General features: G+C 51.5%; 5 protein-coding genes across 5 annotated transcripts; 3 read left to right on the top strand and 2 right to left on the bottom strand.

Annotated features, from left to right (window-relative positions):
* Positions 1–201: 201 nt before the first annotated feature.
* Positions 202–1,713, bottom strand: D7B24_008561 (uncharacterized protein; the record flags this gene model as incomplete). Its single annotated transcript, XM_028642647.1, has 4 exons — positions 202–736; positions 798–1,011; positions 1,065–1,248; positions 1,672–1,713. The coding sequence occupies 4 exons, from the start codon at positions 1,711–1,713 to the stop codon at positions 202–204; spliced, it is 975 nt and encodes a 324-aa protein (XP_028493581.1).
* Positions 1,714–4,683: 2,970 nt separating this feature from the next.
* Positions 4,684–6,256, top strand: D7B24_008560 (uncharacterized protein; the record flags this gene model as incomplete). Its single annotated transcript, XM_028642646.1, has 7 exons — positions 4,684–4,767; positions 4,825–4,884; positions 4,991–5,078; positions 5,131–5,153; positions 5,315–5,655; positions 5,711–6,130; positions 6,187–6,256. The coding sequence occupies 7 exons, from the start codon at positions 4,684–4,686 to the stop codon at positions 6,254–6,256; spliced, it is 1,086 nt and encodes a 361-aa protein (XP_028493580.1).
* Positions 6,257–6,996: 740 nt separating this feature from the next.
* D7B24_008559 (uncharacterized protein) lies at positions 6,997–8,178 on the top strand (the record flags this gene model as incomplete). Its single annotated transcript, XM_028642645.1, has 1 exon — positions 6,997–8,178. The coding sequence occupies one exon, from the start codon at positions 6,997–6,999 to the stop codon at positions 8,176–8,178; it is 1,182 nt and encodes a 393-aa protein (XP_028493579.1).
* A 3,447-nt stretch (positions 8,179–11,625) lies between these two features.
* D7B24_008558 (uncharacterized protein) lies at positions 11,626–12,617 on the top strand (the record flags this gene model as incomplete). The annotated part of the gene is made up of 2 exons (XM_028642644.1): positions 11,626–11,848; positions 11,941–12,617. The coding sequence occupies 2 exons, from the start codon at positions 11,626–11,628 to the stop codon at positions 12,615–12,617; spliced, it is 900 nt and encodes a 299-aa protein (XP_028493578.1).
* A 117-nt stretch (positions 12,618–12,734) lies between these two features.
* Positions 12,735–13,438, bottom strand: D7B24_008557 (uncharacterized protein; the record flags this gene model as incomplete). Its single annotated transcript, XM_028642643.1, has 2 exons — positions 12,735–13,334; positions 13,385–13,438. 2 exons carry the CDS (start codon positions 13,436–13,438, stop codon positions 12,735–12,737), a joined length of 654 nt encoding a protein of 217 aa, XP_028493577.1.
* Positions 13,439–14,022: the final 584 nt, after the last annotated feature.

The raw sequence follows: 14,022 nt of genomic DNA, 5'->3' as shown, positions 1-14,022 counted from the left end.
AGCACATTGGAATAGTGTACATTACGTGGTTTTGACACACAGTCTGAAAGTTTTCAAGATGAACACTATGTCTACTTATTCATTACCAAAGAGCTACGAGAACCAGAGGCTCGATTTTCAATAGATAATGGTTGATTATTAGATGTATACACAGTATCCAGTACTCGATGTGTTCCTAGCCAAATGTTTTCCATCTTAGATTCAAATCATGAATGCAACGAAGGCTCCGGCGAGAGCGATCAGACTGATGGAGTTGGACGCGGCGCCACCGGGAATATCAGTGGGAACAGTCGTAGGCTGGCCCGTTGCGCCGCTGGTGGGAGTAGACGAGGTCATAGTAGCGTTGCTGCCACCGTGAGCGGGCTCGGGGGCTACAGCACCCTTGTACAGGTCGCACTGGGCATCCTTGGCTTCAGGACAATCCTCAGCGATGCAGATCGACTGTAGCTGCTTGCCTTGGCCTGGGATGACCTCGGCAGCGGGCAAGCACTTGAAGTTGAAAAGGTCGGTCAGGGCCTTGCCAACAGCAGTGATGTCATCCTTGGCGACACCGAAGGATTCAGCGGCTAAGGCAACTTGCTGAATGAAGTAGCCCATCTCAGAAGGGTCGAGATCCATGAACTTGTGCACCTCGTACATAGAGGCATCACCTCCATAGGCGGGGAAGCCGGGCATTGAGTACTTGGAGCAGCCGAGAAGTGAACCAAAGAACTGATAGAGATGCGTGAGGAGGAAGCTGAAACACCCACTTGTCAGAAATGGCGGGTGTGTAGAAGTTGGGCGAGGACTTGACTTACTGTTGCCTCGACTTCTCCGAGTTGGCAGGCTTGTTCTCCATCAGGGGAGCGGCACCACCGCCGTCGAGGAAGTTAACAGACTCGCCCTTATCACCACCACGGTTTGTAGAGGCGAGATCGCCATTGAAGTAAGGCAAGAGGTTCACAGAGGTACCCATAAAGTCTCCCTTGGCCAAGATTCCAGGGACCGCGACGCCAGTGTTTGGCTCGGTGTCTATACATATCAGCTATCAGATATCTGTAGGTGAAGGCACAAAGAAGGCTCACAGTTTCCAATGACCACTGTGTTAACGAGAAGCGTCAGTAGAGTATACTGGTTCTCTGCCGTGTTTTCCTTGAGCAGAGCTGTTGTGTAGTAATCACAGATGGGGGTGTCTGTGGGTCGCTGAGCAGCAACGCTGCTAGCAGCGGCCATGGCGAGCGCGATTGTCTTGCTGTGCATTTTGAACGGCTTGAGAAATGGACACTGAGGTAAGCAGAGGAGGAGATGTAGGGCGTAGTGAAGGAGCGGTCTCTCAGAAGGAAGGCGAGCAACGTGTTGTTTATGAGTCCAGCTCAACGCCGGTCAGGCTCTCAGACTGATTTGCGATCACGTTAGCTCGCCCAAGACAGAGCAAGATTTTGGAGACACCCGAGTCTCGAAGCGGACTTGTACGACCAAATGCCTAATTCCAACCTGCATTAGCCAGGGTTTGATGTTCAGTCTACTGTTGCTTGCCAGACCGGGCCAGGGGTCCAGGTACTAGCGCCGGATACGAGTGATCCGTGGAGGCGGCACTGGACGGCACAACAGCGGTATTTGATTCACCTCGTCTACCATTGGCTGCATCCTCTCCCTAGGCACGGATTGGGAATGTGCCGGACGGCGGCCTACCATGATCGCAATCTGGGGAAGCGTCATTGACACCCAGCTCATATGCCCGTGGCGTAGTGGACAAGCGGCCAGGTGAGACATTGAGTCCATAACGGAGTCATGTGGGGAATGTCCCTCCAACTGGGTCAAAGAAAGAGACCTTCGGCTTGACGGGACTCCGGCGCTTGCCATGTTGGTGCCGACTCTTCCTTGGAAAGTGAGAGGATTTCCCTCTTGAGAGAAGGCCAAAGGGCGCCCGGAGAAATGCACGGGCAGGGCAGTGTCTAATCATCCGCTTGATATTGTCGGAATTGACATGAACCGGCTCAGCTCGTTATCGCTTCTAACCTACACCATCCTGTGAGGTAGACGAGGCACGGCTCTATGGATGTCGAAGATGAAGATCAAAATAGGGAAGTGTCGATCAGGTCGGACGGCATTTGTCAATGGCTTCGTACAAATCAGTGTCGTGGGCGCTTGCGACTTCGCGTATGGAAGCGGACCACGGAATGCCCAGCTCTCTTTGGGCTGAATAGTGCGTATCTACCAAGGTAGATGAACGGCAAAGACAGCGCGTGGGCACTTGGATAAATACTGACGACTCAGAAAACTTTAAGCGCCAGACTATCGAGTTGATGGTGGTAAGGGCAATCGGAGACTTATTGCGGAGAATGAACGTTTAAGAAAAGCACAGTATTACATGCAAACAGGGACGCACGAGGAAGTCTATTCTTTACATTGACGTACAACACAGCTCAATTTTTCCACACGAATTTCTGATACCGAGATATGCAGGTACGTACAGGGGAAAGAAAACACCTGCACTGCTATTTCCTGCGGAAGAAGTAAATACTGAGACCTACATCAACTCCATGCCTGTCAGTCAAGTTGGGAGCCTGACCACCAATCCGAAATTTACTATCGTCGGGATTGTGAAGCAATGGCTGCAAGTGTCCATGGACATACGATATTGTGGCAGAGCGTGGGCACGAGCAGAGTGAAGAGGGTGCGAAGGCGCATGGGTTAGGGCCTTCGCAGCTGTTGTATAAGCGCCCCTGAGTTCCCAGCCCCTATCTAGCCCCCTGTCTCTTGGCTCCGCAGGTGCCTCCTTGAATGCCGTCTTCGATGATCTGGGGAAGCTGCGCCCACGTGTTGCGACTGCTGATTGCCTGCGTACCCATGACAACATTGGGGAATGGCAAAACACGCACGTGAGACCCAATGTACCTTACTTTGGCTAGTGAGACGAGTATGGTTCCCTTGAGTGCAGATTCCGACCAATGCAAACGCTCGCTTTGCAGTCCGGACTTGTACTATCCTGTGAAGCACTTTCCCCAACGGATTCCAAGACATAACAAAGGCTGAAAACACCTCAACAGATTTTAAGGGAGTCGCATGCAAAAGGGGTCAACCAAAGCCATCTGAAACCCAAGAACTTTAGAGATCATGACTTCAGATCCCATCATCAGCTCGGGGATTCCAGTCTCTGTCGAATTAGACTGGACAGCTGAATAGGATATGCTAACGTTTTACAGTTGCTAGGAGCAGTGTACAGTTCCATTCGACATCTTCGAATGCTTTGAAAGGGTTCCTTTCGAAAGAATCCTTTCAAGGAATTCATGTATGCTAATGAAAGATATTACGTCTTCTCCTATGAACAAAGCGGCTAGCCTCAAGGTCAGTATATGTAGAAACCGGCTTCTCGCGTCACTGGGAACATGCCGGGGAGCGACGTGGGATCATCGTGATAGATCTTTTCTTTCATCATTCAACATTGGATTACCACGCGGGCGAAACACTCTGCTCGATCTTGGTTTGGCAATTCGCGAGCACTTCGAGTGATTTGTGATCTCGTGGAGCTATCAATGTGCAAAGATGAGGATAGCGAAGAACGCTGGCTTCCACCCAGCCAGAAAGTGGTCTAATGGTCGTACGTCTCAGTCGCCCGCCGTCTTCAACAGCATGATCCACTAACCCCTATCCAGTAATGGTTATGACTGCGGATTCTGATTCCGCCAGCCCAGGTTCGATTCCTGGTTGGACCTTGCAACCAATATTTTTGACATTTTACTGAATTTTGTGCGTGCGCGAGGGTTTCCGCCAACCTCTGCTCTGCATGAAAATTTTGGTTGTCATGGAGAGTTTGATCACGAAGCAATGTTGCGAATCGCTTTCATGGGATGCACTCTTTGCCGCACACCAATTTGTGTCCAGAGACTGTCGTCATGAACAAAACTCGATCGAGATCGATTTAGTCGGAAGACCTTTCTCGAAGAGGAACGTCAAGGCGCGCCAATGGAAATGGCGACATCAGATGGTCCTCAGTATTGATGATCTGATACTTACACTCTCACGCTACTCGTTTTCGTGTAGCAGTTACAACAGAGCGTGTGAGGCCAAACTGTTGGTCACATAGCCAGCATGCATGTGGGCGACCCAACTGCATATTAAGTGTCATCCGTGTTGACAAGACAACGAATCAGGCGACGCGAGTGACGAGAAATAAACAGACCCGCATCGCTGTACTTATAATAGGCCAGCTGGTTTCTGACCAGATCAAGATGCCGCGGCTGCTGGATCCTCTCCTGTCTTGGCAATATTTAGCGCTGGCTTCATTGGATGTTTCAGGGTGCTGTGCAGTTGGGCATGCAGGACAATGAGTGACGAAGATCGTACGCTAGCAAATCGTTGAATGAAGGGCATGGTGACCCCTGAGGGCTGCGCCGAGTGCACTGTCGAATTGGGGGGCTCAGTAGGATCTAGCGTCGTAGTTAACTGCTTGCAGCTGCTGCAGCTAGTTCAGATTTGAGTAGAAAATCCGTTTAGCACTCCATTGGGCATGGCCAGGGGCACAGATGAACCCCAACCTTCGCTCAAAATAACACTCTTGAGCTGCGTGATCAAGAGTCCATTTAGCGAAGCCGGCATACCCCTCAGTCCATGCGCGGGTTGTTCTCACCAACCTACTTGACTTTATTTCGGCCGTCGTCGTCTACTCGAGTCACCTCGAAAACAGCCAAAGTAGCCCAAGAGATGGCCGACAGCCCGACCTCACAAGCTGCGGAAATAGCAGCGCCAGCATCAACACAAGCGGAGCCAGTGCACGAGGTGGTAATTGTGAGGCCAGCTCAGGTGGAACAGCTCTCAAGGGCAAAATACTGATCAAGAAGAAAGGTGCCCGATGTGCGACATGGACCTAACGATGATGGCGATGCCGACTCGACATACGAAGTGGTACGTGTGTATGGATGATCATGGGCATTCGGATCCGTACTGCGTCTCAGATCCGCGTGCGACCCGTCAGTATCTTCGCAAATTCGCTTACTTTGCCTGTCAATAGCCCCCGGAGTCGACCGCTTCCTTGCGATCGAGCATCCTCGAGTTCCAAACAGAAAATGGAAGAACTTACCATTCACTGAGCGCAGGAAGTAGGTATACTCTCAACCATGACATAAATCAGCTGATTGAAATGTCCAATAGAATACGTGCTACCAAATGACGAGGCAAGTCGCGTTCCCCTGTTGATAAGAAGTGGTATCGCTCTTGACCCATGATCCATGAATACACGCTGTCGGCGGGTACGAGAGGCCATTATCCCGGCCGGCTCCCCGAGCTGTGGATCTCACCTTGTCCTACTTGATGGTGAAGGTTAACCCTCTTTTAGCAAGAAAGCGAACGTCTTGATATAGTCCATAATCTCAACTTCCTTACTTACGACTATCGCCTCGCGTTGTGTCCCAAGAACAATGGCGCAAAACGTGTTCTCGACATGGGCACTGGCACAGGCGTCTGGGCTGTCGACTACGCTGATGCGCATCCCGAGGCCGAAGTCATTGGGGTGGACCTGAGTCCTATCCAACCTAACTTCGTACCACCCAATGTTCGATTCGAAATTGACGATCTAGAAAAGGAGTGGACTTGGGCTCACAAGTTCGATTTCATTTTCTGCCGCTCGCTGTCCGGCAGTTTTCCCGACTGGGAGCCCGTCCTTCAGAAGGTTTACGAGTAGGTGTGATGCCCATCAGAGGTACGAGTCTGTACTGAATAGATCTCACCGCAGTCAACTTGAACCTGGTGGTTACTTCGAGATTCAGGACGGAGCGTTCCCCGTTGGAACTGACGACAACACGATACCCAGAGACTCGGCACTCCTTCGCTGGTGCAATCTCCTCGTTGAGGCCAGTGGCAATTTAGGGCGTCCCGTTGACCAGGTCTACAATTACAGCACCATCATGCGAAAGGTAGGCTTTGTTGATTGCGTCGACCGCGACTTCAAGTGGCCCACGAATACTTGGCCAAAGAACAAGCGCTTCAAGGAAATGGGCATGTGGTCATTGGCTGCCCTTGACGCCGGTTTGGAAGGCCTGTCCATGGCGCTATTGACAAGAGGCCTGAACTGGACTATGGAGGAAACCTTAGCTTTCTGTGTCAATGTACGCAGGGAGATGCGCGATCCCAGAATACATGCCTACTGGCCCGTGTAAGTCTCGAATATTGCAAATATTCAGGAAACTTACTGACGTCGCACGACGCCAGCCACGTGGCATATGGTCGGAAACCAGAAACTGTCCCAGCGGCGGCAACGGCTGAAGCTACATCGATCTGAGTGACGTGGTGATACCAGCACTCCATCTCGGCCTTCGTGGGGTAAACCAAATGTATGCACCAATACAACCATCATCAATTTTACTATTTTCGAGTTTTCAAGTATCGCTGGACGACAAAGGCCTAGCCCGGCACCTCTTTGAACATATTTTCTTTGTCCGAATCACTGTGCATCGGTAAGGCTACAGAAGATCTTGGGAAGTGATAACCAGATGCGGTCCTGTCAGTAGCGTACAGTAACACTTTTTTTGATCAATTGGCCTCATTAGAGCCACAAGGTTGGCTCGTCGGAAAGACTGACACCGCTTTACTCGCCAGCAAGAATGGTTGGCTTCCATTTGCGCGACTTTCCCTGCAGTTCCCTTTAGGTCGCAGAACAGGTCTTTTGCTCCGCGATTGTGATTAGACACACTCCATTGTCTTGAGGGTCATAATGTAATGTACAGGTGGCTTACAAGTTGCTGCCCACAGCCGAACTTCACAGTGTTTGGGAACAAACGAGATCTACTGGCCTGGACCAATGTCCGTGAAAGGGTACATGGATATCTGCCTGAGAATAGTTGCCAGGTTTTTGATCTGGAGTTATGTTCTCATGCGTGATATATTCTTTAAATATGGCCAGCTTTTGGGCAGGCCTCTCACAGACAGATCCAACCCTACGCAAACATTCAACAACGTACCGAAAAGAAATAGATCAAAAGCTACATCAAACTTGGAGAGAGCCGACACCCAGTAGTCAACATGGTTAACAACTCGCGCAAGTTCGCCTTCGAGGAAGAGCTCAGCCCCACAAGCCAGAATACGTGGCAAGCTGAAGCTCAAGGCTCTTCGGGACCTGACTATGAACCTGAGCCTGGAAGTCCGGCGGGACCTAGCATCAACTCGAGTGCTTCAACCCGACGGTCAGGCGGCTCGTTCGCGAATCGATGGAAGTCGCGGAATTCTGGTTCCATCGATACCTCGCGACAAGATTCGGTCCCTGGATCGCCCGTCAGCACACCCCTCTCCGCCCGGAGGCCAGGCCCCCTTCAATCTGTCTACTCCGGCCTTTCTGGAAAGACGTCCAACCGCCCAATCTTCCAGCAACAACCTTCTCACTGCATGGATAAGCGCGATTCCATGCTCTTCACAGCTGTGACGAAGACTTCAATGGCCAGCAACTTCAACGACGAACAGCCTGAGACACTAGACTTGATCAATGATGCGCTGTTGAAGACTGTGGCCCGCACTACAGTGTGTCTAGCTGAGATGGAGGTCCGTGTTGGACTGCGCACCCTTCTAGCCTGCCAGGCAGTCCAAGGCCTGGCGAATCTTCGTCAAGATGTGGCGTCCGGGAAGCTTATGGGCCCCGCGCTTACACAACGGTTGTATCGCGAACAGTCGGAAGTGCTTGACCGCTTGGAAAGCATACGCGATGCGATGCGCGATTGCAGTGCCCATGAACCCATTTGCGAGTGCCAGCTTTCGGTCTCCGACCTCATGACAGACCAGTACACGACCATGGACTTTTTCGCCGGCCGCGACATTCATGACTACGCCGAATGTTGCCACAACATTGTACTCGAAAGCAGTGACGCAAAGAACCCGGCTTCTGAGACCAAAATCATGCAGAGGATGTATCGGGGCCTGGACGACTTCTTCAAACGGAAGGAACAGGCTGGCTTTGGGGACTACGAGCCTGAAAAAGCCCGATGCCAAAACTACGAATCTTTTTTTGAAGCTTGGTACAGGATGATCTCACCCGACAACAAGCCATTCCTCAACAAGTTGGATCAAGAGATGCGTCGGCTTCACGCTCTGGCGGATCAACAGCGAAAAAGGAAGGTACACAAGAAGCGGCCGGAGTTCATCAGACGCGTGACTGGTCTTCTGAAGGGAAAGTCTGTGGATAGGAGCTCCGGATCGGGGTCTTTCAGTCCCTGAGGCTAATCGCGCCATTTACTCCCGAGGATAAGACGGAAATGGTTTCTTTCAGATGGTCAAGGTATGATTTTTGATGGCAAGAAGACAGATTCTTATTGCTTTGGTTTCTTATTTTGCGCATAGCTTAGGTTTCGGGAGTGATGTGTTTGGGTTTAGGTTCTATTCATAAGCGCTGCTGGCAGCGCTTCAATAAATTGTCCGTCGTTTCTGTCCCTGACTGAATGTATGACATAGAGCTTCTTCGCAACGGCAAAGTTAAACACGACCTATTCATTTCCATTCCAATCATGGGTGTTTCAGACGTACACCTATTCATATCTCCACAGTGACTGATGCGCATGTTCATAGTGGATATGCCAGGTGGCCCTACGGAGCTACTAAGCAGGGCGGTCGGTCAGGGGCTAAGGGTTACGAGAAACATATATATAATGACTGCGGAGGGCCAGAATCCAGATGTATTCCGACCCCCTACCTATATTATAATTGCCTTCGGACCTTGTGCAAGACCTCTGCATTCTGCTGCTCTATACCACGCACTGACAGCATAGTACTGATTTCTGAAGAACAACAATTTTTGTTCTTTTCATCTTATGCCACGTGAACCTTGGTAGCAGCCAGCGATATGTTACTGAATTCGCCATGAACCAAGCGAGTCTTCGCATAATGCGAACTCATCATGGAGCTTAAAGCACAAGTCTTTGTTCTTGTACCAGGTAGGTGCCTTGGGGGCTTACTCAGTTGTTTTCAAAGATCATGCAGTAACTCTGAACATTGCCATTGTACGTTTCATTGCGCCTGTTAATTAGTATACATCTGAGCTACCAAACGATAGCTGATGGCCACCTTGCTGTCCTGCTAATCTGATACCGGCACTAAGATTCATCCCAATTGGTCAACAACGTCCATGGCCGAAATCTTTGGTCATGATATATATCATCGGGTTTTTCACACTGGGGCATACATCACCTCTAATCTATGTTTCTCAGTTGCACTGGATTCACTTTCAAATCCTCTGAATTTATTACACATTCAACGTAAGCGGCACAAGGTCGCTAGTTCACTATCACTCGCTGTGAATTAAGTCGGTATGCGAGACTTTGGTCAAGTATAGAAACTCGATAGCCTTCGTAGAGAAGTGTAGACTTCCCTTGACTCATATCATTCTTGTGTTATTCGATTCGGTCCTGGTGACCCTCAAACATCAAGTATTTCCACCATAATATTAGTAACAACGTCATGTCTGGCAAGTCTCAATCGCTACAGACTGTGTCCCGGGCTCTGAGTCCAGGCGAACAAGCCGAATTTCGTGACTTCAGTCAGATTTGTCGAACACCCTCTCCGCCTGCCGATATAAAGCAAGCCGAAGATTGGAGTCAATCTTACGCTCTACGCTTGGAAATTCCGCCCTTAGGGCATCCAGGTCACGGACTTCGAGCATCCACGCCGTTGCTCGTGGGGAACCTAGAGGCCGTCGAACTCACGCCAAGTCATTTCCGGCGTAATCAGCCTTATAAGCCACCCGATATGCCTTGGCAGACAAAAGAGAGACGACGCGAACGGAACATTGCCTTGATGCAAATGTCTGGCGATCGGGGCATGATAGATTATCTCCATCATGCTTTACGACATCGCGGTGAAGGCTTGCTGCCCGGCTCCCACAACGAAGGCTGCTCGAAGTGTACAGAAACCGAAGCAGGCGCTACGATCCCCCCTTTTAACAAAGGGTTCTTTGATGACACACCTCAGGAAGAAGACTGTCGTCGGTCAATCATGCCTGACGAGGCGCCACCGGGTTTCTGGCACTCCGGCTCTGGCAGTGATTCCTTCGCATCGCTTTCTAAGCAGTTCAGTTCGGGTAATCTTAATCACCCAGGAAGACCTGCAGCTCATTTAGATATGAACTACCCTGAAAGCAGTCGCATGGGGATTGCTGCATCAATAGACCAGAACCGACGTACTGTCACGCCTATTGACGAGAGCGCCGGCCTGTTATTTCTCACACAGAGCCGGTCAAGAATGCAGCTTTCCGATGCATCCTCAGCCAGTGATGGTCCTGAAACATCGTCACCAGGGAAGCCGATTATCGCCCTGAACAAAACTGGAGGAGAGGTACGCCAGGAGAGCAATCTTTCAAACACTAGCAGTACAGCTAGCATGATATGGCGTCGCATTGAAGAAAATCTCGCGGAGTCGCACATAAATGATATTGAAACGTCGCAGTTGTCGGACTCTGGTGGAAGGAATCCGCCTGCAAGTCTTCTCTTTGAGCCGTGTCCAGAAGACTTGACGTCCAGCGAATATGATACGCAGGAGAAGAGCGACGCGAGTTCAAGCCCTTATGCTCCAGCTGCTCAAATATTTCACCAAAGGGTCGATTTCAGCGCTTTCGAATTGAGAGAGAACCTGATCAATACGGCTCACGTGGTTGGGTCTGCCACCACTACTCCCAGAAGATCGCACGACCTTGCTACAGAAAGTCCTGCAGATACTTCACCAAGCGCCAACTCTCACAATGGTCAGTATTTTAATGAGACAATCCCCACAACTTGTATCCCATCGGATATGGATGCTGCCTTTGAAGACGTGCCGCTCGTCACGCCCCCAAACATGCAGGCTCCTGATAGCTTGAGGCGTGCTAACAGTCGATCAACCCCGCGCGGGGGCACTCCTGAGCAGCTTGATGAAAGATTAGCACGAGTGGGCAAGCTTCAACAAATAGTCTCAAGCATTTGTCCAGGACGCGATCGGGCAAGGCAAAACCTACAACGCAGTAGGCATGATGAATACCGTGATCAGTCTTACATTGAGTTATCCACATGGAATAGCAATAACAATGACCGTCTCGATTATGAGGTCGATTTCGGACGTTGGCCGACTAATCATCCTGGCTATGACTTGGAAAGCGGCTGGGTGCCAAGGCGAAGAACTTTGCGATGGCTCACGCCGGACTACCTTGCCTGTTTGAATCTCCTGATCCTCTTGATTCATGCGGTGCTTCTGTCGTTGCTCCTGGCTCGTAAGTCCGTGTAGCATATAGAAGACAGAGCCAGATTCTTGCTAAAGTGCGGTGAGATGGATCAGTGAAACGCTTCGGACATCACTTTCGTGCTTCGTGTTTCATTTGTTAGACAAAACAGGGAACTTTCTTTCAGGTCACATGGTGCAATGAATTAATGGATAGAACTAAAAATGCATCTGATAGAGGTTGAGATTCGCAGATTCAAGTGGTTCAAGGACAAGATAGTCTGGCTGCTAATCGGGATCTGAAGCATTTCCCGTCAGGTGGAGATGTCGGTTGCATCCTCCGACGTCGTTCCGATGCGGGGTCCCAAATACGTGCTAAGGGAGTGCTTCACCGAAGTCATCTTTATTCACATCATCGTAGAGAGCTTTATTCTCCCAACTATATTCTTTCCTTTGAATCTAGCATTTCATTGTTCAACCGCCATGTCGCAACACAGCCTCTCCGCAGCAGAGCGTCTTGCCGCGCTCAAACCGGCTCCCCCACCAGTGCCGGCCTATCTGCCAAAAGCTGGGTCGCCTTTGGCAGTCGACAAGGACCTCTACAACGCCATTGCATCCGCCCCTCGGATTCTCACAGAGGAATTTACCCTTCCTATCCGCTCCGGCCAGGCCTGGACCGCCAAGGCTGGCTCCGTTGTCCGCATCAGTACCCCCGAAGGACCTCAAGTCGGCAAGTCACCCACCCCATTGACGTACACATCTAGCTCTTCCTCGCGACCTTGGGCTGACTCTCGTCAGCGGACCTGAATATTTGGCATGCTGGAAACCCGCGAGAGCGCTTCTGGGCCTCCCGCACCCGTCAGCTTCACTCCACTCACCTCACAACCCACGATCGTCTGTGGTCCACGCTGCCATACATGCGTCCACTGCTGACCATCATCTCCGACTCGCTCGCCTGGCACGGAAGAGATGCCCACGGCGGTCGAGTCCATGACCTCCTCGGCACCCGATGTGACCCGTATATCAACTCGGTCCTTACCGGCGGTACCGACTCTTACGACTTCCACTGCCACTCCAACCTTGTCAGGGCTGTGGCACCCCACGGTCTTCAGGAGCGGGACGTCCACGATGTGATCAACCTATTCCAGGTGACAGGGCTCGACGAACAAGGGCGGTACTTCATGAACCCCTGCCCGGCGGAGAAGGGCGACTCAATCGAATTCTTGGCCGAGGTTGACGTGCTCATGGCCATGAGCACCTGTCCCGGCGGTGATCTATCGCTGTGGGGATTCGGCGCCGATAGCGAGAAGGAGATGATCAAGTGCTGTAGGCCGCTCAAGGTCGAGGTGTTCAAACTGGAGGACGAGGGCCTGCTCGATAGATGGGGATGGAAGCCAGCGGAGGTATCTCCTTACAAGGGCAACCACGGCATGACGGTTCCGCAGGGAGAGGGCCTCGGGCCCATGTCTCGATAACCTTCATCCTTAAATTGACGGATCGCATCTTTGAACAAGGAATCACGCCCACAGTAAATGACCGGCGTCTTGAAAGTTAACTGGCACGTCTCCGGTACAGCCATGCACAAGGCTCTCTCACTCGAGGTCCTTCAGCATCCAAAACCCCCCCCACTTCTCCCCGCCCGGCTGCAGCCGGAACCCAACTTTCTCGTAAAACGCAACGACCTTGCCGTTGTCGCCAGCAATCCCAATGTGGATGCCCTGCTCATAGCCTTTCTGTTCTCTGAGGCTCTCCACGAATGCCTCGACCAGCTTCCTCCCCCACCCTTTGGCCTGCCACTCCTCCAGCAGGTCAATGTGCATTGTGGCCCGGTGCGTTTCCCACAAGATCTCCTTGCCCTGAAGAACAGCCATGTCAAAATCATGCGCGAGCTGCAGCAGGGCCTGCTCATTCACCTCCCCATTGATGGCCCACGGCTCCCTGAAATCCCTAGACCGCGGTGCCTCGACCTCTGTCGAAGGCTCAAGCACCTCTTTGACGTATCGTCCATACACCGCCCCGAAGGCCTTCACGTCGGGACATCCGATGCAGTAGCCGACTGCCCTCCCATTGCCATCGTCAAGAACGTAGCACGTCGAGGACGACAGCAGCGTATAAGGGTGGGTCCAGATGTAGGGGGCCAGGCGCAAGGCGTGAGGGAACGGGCTCAATGACGGGGGGAGCGTGGCACGACACTGTTGTCATTCAGTATATGATATTCACAACGTGAGAGGAGAATTCGCACGATGTCCGCCGCGGCGTCAAAGTCCTCTGGCTGATAAAGACGGATGAAAGCCATCGGAATGGAGCAGGGTAGTACAAGTGGGTGGAGTCTATCTGGGCGAAGTGCACTGTCGAGTGGCAGCGCTGTTCCAGTCCAGGTCGAGATGGTAGGGCCGTGGGTCTGGCAGCGATGGGAGAAATGATTCAGGATGACACGAATTGAAGCCTTTTACGAATCAATCGCATGTGTAGTAGGCAGGTAAAATATTACGCAGGGCCAGGTAGCCGGCCAAGTAGCCGGCCAGGAGCGGGGAAGGCAACAGCGTGGGAGAACCGAAGGGCCGTCTTACGCACTCGGCATTACGGGCCGAAAGCCAACATCTCACCAACACACGGAGGTCAGGTTTGTTCAACTTGTTAATTGCTTTCAATACGTTCTAGTTGTGGTATATTTTCCTCTCCAATCCAACCAGGCACGAGCGTCCATGTCCCTCTCTGAATCGCCGCAATATATAAGACTTCCTGGTATAATCGAATAGCAAAGCCGCACAAACACCCCGATCCCCAAATGAAACCTCCTTTGGCGGGTCAGACTCCAGGTCATCCACCATTATGGTGCTTTTGGTGTTGTGGAACAAAAGAGAAAATAATAGAGGTTCA

Source organism: Verticillium nonalfalfae (genome assembly GCF_003724135.2).
Source record: "Verticillium nonalfalfae strain VnAa140/NRRL 66861 chromosome Unknown scaffold_78, whole genome shotgun sequence".
NCBI lineage: Eukaryota > Fungi > Ascomycota > Sordariomycetes > Glomerellales > Plectosphaerellaceae > Verticillium > Verticillium nonalfalfae.
Note: the sequence above shows the minus strand (reverse complement) of the source record. Positions and strands in the feature narration are given on the sequence as shown.